Here is a 9,392-nt window from a genome sequence, read left to right as displayed (position 1 = left end):
CTATTGTATTGCAACTATTAATATGTGATATTGCTCTTTCAAAACCCCCAGTGAACAATTTGTAATGGCTTCCTTTCTTTTTCTATAACTTCAGTCTATTTCTTTCTTTCTTCTTCCATCTATATTCTTCATATATACTTGTCTGAGCACTCCTGGAGGATGACATGTAGGAAAAAAAGATATACCGAGACATAATTACACGGGTACAGCTAACAGAAAGGGCCTAGATGTTTCAAATGTCAGTAGATCTGAAGATGTGTGGGCAGGATTTACAACACTAGTATGTTGCCACTGGTAACTGACTGCATTTTTAACCTTCCCACTGCTGGCTAGCAGCGTGAAAGATGGTAAGTCTAGAGACTTGGAAATAAATAAGCTCATTAAAAATACCAAAAACTTATTGTTGTGAAGCTGAGACAGACAAGGGGAAAGACTGCATAAAGGTGAGCTAAGAGCTCGCTCTTTTCTTTCTGGGCAGCTTATACAGCACCTAGCCCTTCCAGTTTGCTGACATGCCACTGCTTCCTCTGCTGGGTCAGCTCTGAGGGACCAGTTTTGGACATCCCAGAAAGAAGGGAAAGGAAAGAAATACACTTTTACCAGGATTATCTTAAAGGCACAGATATCTCAGGCAGAAGGTGTTTGATGTAGTTCCACTGTCAAAAAGTTGGCAACAGGCTCCTGTTGAAAGTGAGGGATCTGTAGACACCAAGCAATCTGATAGGCTATTAGACTGTATAATGGAGGAAGACACATGATCTGAAGTAGGCATTAGTTGCTGGCAGGATTGGTACACCCACAGTTTGGGTATGATGAGTGAGGGCTGAGGAGAAGACCAAGCTTCCTGGGCATGTAACAGTGGTGTTATGAGGGTGCCTATCCAGATGAAGGGGAACAAATTTAGAGAAGGAAACAGAATTCCATGAAAAATAAGAACATGTGAAAGGAGATAGTGAGAAGAAAATACCTTGAGATATGCAATTGAACTTCACATGTCATGCAAAGAGAGGGGATACTCCCATTCCTTCTGAGGAGTGCTCACTGTAATAGAGTTCTGCCTAAGAGGCCCCACATAAGCTAATATCATAAACTGAGGGGAGCTACAAGGGAATAAAACTATGTTATTTCCCTTAATTAGGCACTCAAATAAAAAATAGCCTGACATGCAAGTGCACTAAACCTCTAGAAAACTCACTGAAACAAAGGCAACCACACCTGCTCAAAACCTTGACATTTCATATGGCCTTTAACTTCAGCAAGGAGAGAAATCTCATGGGAAGCTGTAAACATCCAACTGCTCCGTTAATGTTATCCCTTAATATGCATTTAGGAGCCTTTCAGGCTACCAAATTGAAAATTATGTGAGACCATGCCTGATCTCAGAACACTCTCTACTGTTTTTTTGATCTCAGAGAGCACAAACTGTAGATAATAGCCACAGTGCAGCCCTTGCTGAAAACAAAATCTGTGCCCATCAGCTCACAAAGTCCAGCTGAAAAGGATACAGAAGAGAGGGTGCTCATGCTGCAACACATGTGATTAAACATCTTTGATCCATTTAAAGGCCTTTCAGAGAATGCCAGACTGTTCCTAGCTTTAACCTTTAAAATGAAGCAAGGACTTTGAGAGCTACTTTGGCATTTCTCAGTGTAGCCCACACCTCCCACATACAGCAGAGACGACTTTAACAAGCAAAGCATCAGGGAAGCAGCCACATATGGGTTATGTACAGCTTATGTGTGGACACCTGTACAAGATTGCATCTCTCCTGGAAAGGTTTTTCACCTGTATTCCTCTTGGCATCACACTAACTCCTCATGCTGAGAATGGTGTCATCTGTAATAGCCTCACTCTTTTCCAGAGCATCCCCTTCCTCCCTCCACTTAATGCCGGCAAGCCAACTACCAAAAGCAAAGCAGGCAGCAGATTTCTGTGTGTCTCCCAGAGTGGTAATTAAAGTTGCTCAAAAAAAAAGAAATTAAAGAAACGTGAAGTTTTTTTCCTGGGAGCGATGTTCTCTGCATGATTCAGGCAAGCATGAGCTGCTTTTGTAGTCATGAGCTATGGAGATGAGACTGTCTGGGATCCATCTATCCTGCCCTAACATGTCAGAGCAGTGGGGTATAGCTCAGCTGCTAGTTTTCTTATTCCTAATTCATGCTGAAACAATACAGTTGGACCAAAATCATTGAAGCCTTCATTAACTCACTTCATTTCCGACAATGCTTTTTTTTTGCTACTGGTAGAGAATATTCACATTTTTATAAAGCTCATCATGTATTGCTTTGTCATGGAAGCAATTTTAGTATACTGTCTGTGACAACTTTTTCATGGGACCTTCTAGCCTTTGGCCTAATCTAGGGCAGTAGTTTTTGAAGACCCAGGCATCAGGTTCCCTATCAAGAAAAGCCTTCATGCACTGTGTAGTATCCTTAATTTAGTAATCAGGTTCTTTAAGTAATGGATTTACATATGAGCTTGTTTGCCCCATTCCTAGGATGCAAAGCAGCCCTAAAGCCACCACTGAGCCTGGGCTGGTAACGTTATGGCTGGTTTGAATTCCTGTGTAGTACACCGGTAGAGCTCAAGCATTTTACATTACTTCTTTGTATGGCTGAAACTTTGTAACTGAGGTGACAGGAAAGCTAAATAGAAACATTAAAATAAAAAAAAGGCTTCGCTGCCTTGGGAAGTGCCCTGAGGCTGCCCCCGGGAGCCCACCCTCTGATATTGCTGGGTGACACTGGGCGTGACCTGCTCATGCGGTCCCTCTTCACAAGAACCCAAAACAGTCAAATACACCTGCTGTGAGCCTGGAGGGTGCTCAGCGTGCTGAAGATGGTTTCTGCTTTGGGAATGTAGATGCTCAGGGCCACATCCACTTTTCTGTCTGGGGATGTCACTCTGAAATGGTCTCTGTTTCCTGTTGCTCTCATTGCACATTAAGAAAAAGGTGCAATACAAAGAATGGACCTTTCCTTCAGCAACTATCTCTCAGTACGCCTCTCTGGGCTTTCATTTCTTCAGTGGAGGCTCAGCTGTCTAAGCCAACCCTAGAAACCAAAGATAAATTTTAGTAATAAATCAAAGATAAATTTTAGTAATAAACCAAATGACGAGGATACACCAAATCATTGGGGCGTTGCATGCATGCAAAGGCACAGCTGCCTATATGATACGCATATGATGACTTCTTATAAGAAGTCTGGTAGATTCAGTCATCTGGGGAGAAGGGAAAGCAGGCGGTCACATCTTGCAGTCTGTAGCCTGCTGCAGCCTCAGTCCCCGTTCAAACTTCTGATTTTACCAAATCTGTGCCCATGAGTCAGCTCTGTTCCTGCAAAAACAGTTTCTGCACTATGTATGTTTTCATATGTCTAGGTTTATGACAGGCACCAAGGTGCTGCTGTAATACCTTGCAAAAATAGTAGTGATACAGTCCAAACAGTTATTCCTTTGGCCAACTTTACTGGACACCAGGGTCTAAACTAGTATCTTATTTTTGTTGTTTGGTTTTGATACAGCTGCGCCTTTGTAAGTGGTGAAATCACACACATGACATCCTGGAAATTACTTAGAGAAGGTTTCTTTATATTTTTCTACTTGGTTCACACCTTGGTTTTGATAATTATAACTGTATAGTCTCAGAGGGGACCATAAAAACCTCTGAAGCTGACCTAAAATTAGTTTTCTTCTGTAGTGTTGTCCAATACTAAATTTAGGACCCTATGAAGCAGTAAACAAGTGTTATGAGCCCTTTGCCAAAAAGCTTCAATGTCTGTCCTTCAGGAAATATCCGACTTTGTCACATACTAATATTGAATGCTATTCCCACTGCACTGTGGGTCAATTTCATTCTTGAGAGGCAGTGCCCAGGCTGGGGGGAAGGATGAAGAATATCCCTCTGCTGGCTCAATTTTCTTACACAGGTCAGATGATATAGAGCAGGTGAGGTGAACTGAGAAGCATGAAAAATTAATCCAGCAAGTGATTTTTCAGATTATTATGTAGCTCCAAAATTTTCTAGATTATCTTGCATCAAAATCTATCTGTGCAGAAGGCCTTAAAGATAAATTCCAAAGCTGCAAGTGATAGTTTGAAGAAATATTTCTCCATTTCAAAACATTTTAAAATGTTATACCTGAGTAATATAAACCATACCATACATAGTTATATGTCAGATGGAAAGGATACACCATTACAGGAAATGAAACATAAAGTAATATCTATGAAAATTTGTAAAATATGTTAGGTGAGATTTGAACCATCTGAGAGCCTGAATTTCACCCTTTTGATTTAGAGAGAAGTAGATTTCAGCTAGTTCATCTGTCTTGTTTTAGAGATCTGAATGTTGCTGCTGTAGCTTCAAACTGCTAGAAGATACTAGGCATAACTAAATTATTCATGGCAAATATTATAGAACATGCAAATGCATTCCTTTTCTTGGCTTAGGGGTTTTTTTTTCCATTTTCAAACACATCTCTAATCAATTTGTAAGTGTACTCAATATTCATCCATACTACGCAAACAAAGGGCACTGCAAATGTCTCTTTGTGGAATATGCTATGTCTACAAAAGCACATGAGATTGTTTCCAGGCCCAGATTTCAAGCCCTGGACCACATGCCAAAGATAAAATTACTTGAATGACAATACTGGGAAAAGTTTCTTCATCACCAAGAAGCCTTTGGTCAATGGAATGATGACTTTTTTTTCCAAGACAGTGTTTTGATTGAACATGTTGTGAATATCTAGCGACTATTCAGATGCTGGAAATATATTTAAATTAGAGTAAATTCACTAATTTGCAAAAAAAAATTGTGAATGAAAAATCTATGTTAGGTAAACAATGAATCCAGAACCATCAGAAAACCTGAGGCCATAGGAATTCTGAAATTTAAAAGAAAAAAAGAAAAAGAGTTTTACACTTTACAGCCTTATACTGCCATTCTTTGCATATCATGGCCTGAAACTATGAAAACTATATAGTTTATATAGTACTATCTATAAAACTATAGATTTGACAGTGCTTTGCCATCAACATCCTCTTATTGTGAAGGACCAGTGGTTAGAGAATCTTCCAACTGCCAATTCTCATTACATTGTTTCAATGTCATCGTGCCTGACAGTTTTCACAAAGCCCAAGCTTCAGGAGACTGAAAAATCTCCTGAGAACCTCAGCTTTGATTCCAAGGAAAGAAAGAATGTTGTAGTCTTCATGATTGCAGAAATAAGAGAAAAAAAATTACTGTGCTCCCAATATGCTGAAGGCTCATTAACCCAGAGGCAAAATTAAACATTTCTCAGAACCCACTATGTTTGATTTTTTTTTCCCTAAGCAGGAAGGAGAGAAAGTCAGAGAGGGGACTGACATTTTTAAAATGTAGTAAAAGCAATACTGGAATTCAGGTAATTATTCAATTGAAAAAAGAGAGAAAAATAGGCTTGCTCTTGTCATAAGTCACAGAATTTTGAAATAGGTGTACGGTAGAGAGCAAAGCTTTTTTCAAAAATCATCGTATCACAAGGACAATAGCAAATTAATCTGCCAGACAGTGTAAAAATAATGGATAAATGTTGTCTGGAATTGCCTTTCTCCAAATTAACAAAATAGCTCATTTTATTCACGATTCGGCTCCCTTGCCTGTTGAATTGAAAATGCACAAAGCTGGCACATCAGATGAGCTCACGAAAGACGGCTCTGCCAAGGCTGCCATAGGTTGCTTTGCATAGTCATCCTACTGTATATTAACGAATAAGCATGAGCTGCAGTTTTTATTTCTTCACACCCCTTTTAGTATCAGCCCTGTGGAAATCTTGCAGTGAACACTGTGTTACGCGCCTATTGTATTTTATATGATGCTTGGATTAGTGCACAGTTGCTTATTAATAAAACTATGCTGTGCGGCAGCTGTATGTGGCAGCCATATATGATTACAATACACAATAGGAACTGCTCATTTCTACACTGTTTCTGGGGAAGTAAAGAGTTACTAGGGGAAGTGGTGTTTTATCACACACTCAGCATTGCACAAAAATAGCCTAGAAGACCAAAATGCTTGCATTAAAGTCTCCATGTTTCTGTAATTAATACCACACTGATCTATTTTGGATATTGTTAGCATATGCTTTCTGTCTCATATATGCATAGTTAATGTTATCTGGAGAGGTGCACCGAAAAGAGAAAATCTTTTCTTAAATATTGAGAAAGGAAGAATTTGTCTCAGTGCTTGAGGGCAGAGCCGCTCACGGCACAGCCCTGATGAAACTGCCTCTCTTCTGGGGGCGGGGAGGCAGCACACCAGACACCGTAAAGCCTTGGTCTCGTAGGGCTGGGATAATGTGACTGCACAGCATGTGAAATCGAAAACCATATGTGCCTTTCTGTTTCTGATGACCCTTTTTCATGGCCAGGTTTTGGGCTGTATTTTTTTTCCCTGTCAATTTGTTGATGGTGAAAGTTTCTAGAGTGACAGTCAAAGAGATTTGTCTCCTTTATCAGCCACAGCCACCAGCCGGTTCAGATGCAGCCGTGTGTATTGCTATCGATCCATTTGAGCCTTCACATTTCGTGCCATCAATTGCATTGCTGTAAAGTAGGTGTCAGACGTGGCCACTTCAATACTGCCTATGCAAAGCATGGCAAATATCTGCCATATTTTCTCTGAATATGCACAAAGAGCCAAACAAAGAGCAAAGCAGGGGATGATAGGCTCCAGCAACTCCTGAATTTGACATGGAAGGTTTACTTCCCAGTTGATTTTGTGTTTTATTCAGTCCTTGGTCCCAGAAGCAGAGCTCCTAACAGTAGCAGTAGCTTATTGCCATATATCCTGAAAACAGACCTGAACCTCACCAGCTCTTACCCTGCACCTGAAGCCACCAGACACATCGCAGATGGTGGCACCCTTTGGCCAGCACCATCTTCTGATCACTTTGGACTTGCAATTCTGAAATCAGAGGCCTCGTATCTCATTACAGTTTTGCTGAACTACGCTGCCTTACAGCACGCTCTTTCATTGACTTACTCCAAGCTATGTATACCTCACAATTTAACTCTCAGAAATACATTGCTTTGTTTTAGTTTCCAGAGATGAATCCACAGTAAGCAAGCGCTTCGCTTCTGCTCATTTGCACACGTACAGTTCAGACTGTATGCTTGTGAATTTAGTCATGTAGCATCCGGTGCTACCTGATTAAGATCAGTAGCTGGAAGCTGATTGTTTAATTGACTTTTCAGAAACTCAGCTAAAACTTTCCAATCCCATTATATATAGGAAATAAAATGAAAGCTTGAAACAGTTACAAGCACAAGAAATTGTTCACTTCATTCCTGAACTCATCAGTTTAAATTACACTGGAGGTCCTTACACCACTAGGACTTCCTAAATCTTCCCATGGACTACATGAAAACACCTCAGGCCTGAATCTATCTCATCAAACACTCAGTTCTGCAAGTTTGCCACTGCTGGGGGGTTAGGGACTGTGTTCACAAATACATGAGGCTCCTTCTTTAGCAGCACAGACATTCACCTCCTCTCCAAGCAGGGGAGCCCCACTGCCCTCCCTGGTGTAAACTCAAGGAGTTTGTTGCTGTGATCGGATGCTGTTAAGCAGCAAATCCCAAATCTACATGACCTTTCCCCCTCCCCAAGTCAGCAGCCTCAGCAAAATCCAAGCTTCGCCAGAGGAACCAATTTTGCTTTACTGGAACTGGCTGAAATGAATACAGGCTCAAACTCTGAAGATCCATCTAAGGCACTGCAGAACCATGCTCACCACCCTCCTGCAAGCTATCTGACAGCACCTTTTTTCCAGCATGTTAATTACTCACTTCAAAGTGAGTAATTAAAATCTATGACTACTGAAGTTAACTCCTACTGACCTCCCTGGATCACAAGTTTTACCTGCTGTCATTTGACTAAAAATAACCAAAGTGTTCCAGGCCCAAATGATCTGCCGTAAACCAGCAATGTTGAGTCTTGCTATTTCCATATAGGATTTATTATCATCTTATTAGTTACTATTAAGTTTTGCCCCCAGATGAATATTTTTGAATTAGTAAAGAAACTGTAGATTTTTGGTGTTTGATATAAACTTTTAGGATCAAGTAGCCATTAAGAGATTATAAAACTGTTCAAAAGGTGACTAACATTTTAGTAAAATAATTTTTATTTGCATGGGATACTATCCACTAAAGCAGTTTAGAAAATTAAAGAGTTTAAGTAAAATCTTTGGCTTAAAATAAAAGTTGTATCTTCCTTTAAATACTGTATCAGCAGAACAAGGCTTAATTAATAATTAAACCAAATAAGGATTTATACAAGCAAGGCTGAATCTGTGCAACAGTACAGAACAGTTCTTATTAAAAGAGCTATGCTATGGGCGGGGCAAAGCAATAAACATAGCCAAATTTTTTGCCTTTCTCAATCTCTACATTAAATATTAAAGAAGAAATATTTAAAGTTATATACTCACATGGTAACAATTTATAAGACATGCAATTTTAAAACTGCCTAAAAGCTAGCTTCAAGGAATGCAAATTTATCTAATAGTGAGAGCACATATTGAAAAAAAATGAGAATGCTGATTGAGGTTTCAGTAATCTTCAGAGGTTTTATAGTATCCCATGTTTCAGTATCGGCTTTTATGCTTCATATCCTTTGATACAGTTCTCCAAATAGAGGACATAAATACCATCCAGGTTTTAAAACATTTTATTTGCATATTAAAAAAATTGTGCATTCCAATAATTAAAATCATTTGAACAAAAAAAAAAAATGGCACTCGATTAACTGCATTTTACAGCTCGCAGGACCTTGGTACAGCTTTGCATTTATTCGTGTGTTACTCTAGTTTACTGTAGTCCCACCCAAGTTCTTCTTTCATCAACATGCAAGCTCTTTCATGCCACCAGGACCAAAGCCAGACAGGCAGAGGGAAAGGCAGCGCCTTCATTCAGTGTCAGTAGTTCTCTCTATTCTTTTGATGTGAAAGGGGCAGTACAGTCATTTTAAACTTTATCCAACCTCTTTGCATCTTACAAAGTTAAACAGCTAAAAGAAGTAAAATAAGAAGGCAATGCTTGTGGAATGTACAGTGCATAATTTGGAAGGGCAGATTTCATTACGATTCACCCGCTTGCTTCTCCTGTTCAATTGCTAAAAAGGGGGAAAAAAAAAAGAGTGAAAAAGAAATAAAGATCGAGAACCTGACATGCATTCACATGACAATTCCCAAAATTTGTAAAAATATACGTAGCGAAATACATGTATATATCAAAACAGAAATGTAAATAATTGCAAATTAAGCGTTACTACGCGCTGGGTTCAGGTTTGCTCTGCCGGGCACAGCCCCAGCCGCGTATCCTCCCTCCACCCAGCACCCCCGGCT

General features: G+C 39.8%; 1 protein-coding gene across 1 annotated transcript in view; it reads right to left on the bottom strand.

Annotated features, from left to right (window-relative positions):
* Nucleotides 1-8,700: 8,700 nt before the first annotated feature.
* The window catches only part of TMSB4X (thymosin beta 4, X-linked), a 918-nt gene continuing 226 nt past the window's right edge, over nt 8,701-9,392 (bottom strand). Inside the window, exon 2 of the mRNA XM_010185843.1 lies at nt 8,701-9,160. Coding sequence (XP_010184145.1) covers nt 9,126-9,160 — 35 coding nt within the window. The 3' untranslated portion in view covers nt 8,701-9,125. The remainder of the gene's footprint in view (nt 9,161-9,392) is intronic.

This window comes from Mesitornis unicolor, unplaced genomic scaffold, assembly GCF_000695765.1.
Source record: "Mesitornis unicolor isolate BGI_N332 unplaced genomic scaffold, ASM69576v1 scaffold7186, whole genome shotgun sequence".
Taxonomy (NCBI): Eukaryota; Metazoa; Chordata; class Aves; order Mesitornithiformes; family Mesitornithidae; genus Mesitornis; species Mesitornis unicolor.
Note: the sequence above shows the minus strand (reverse complement) of the source record. Positions and strands in the feature narration are given on the sequence as shown.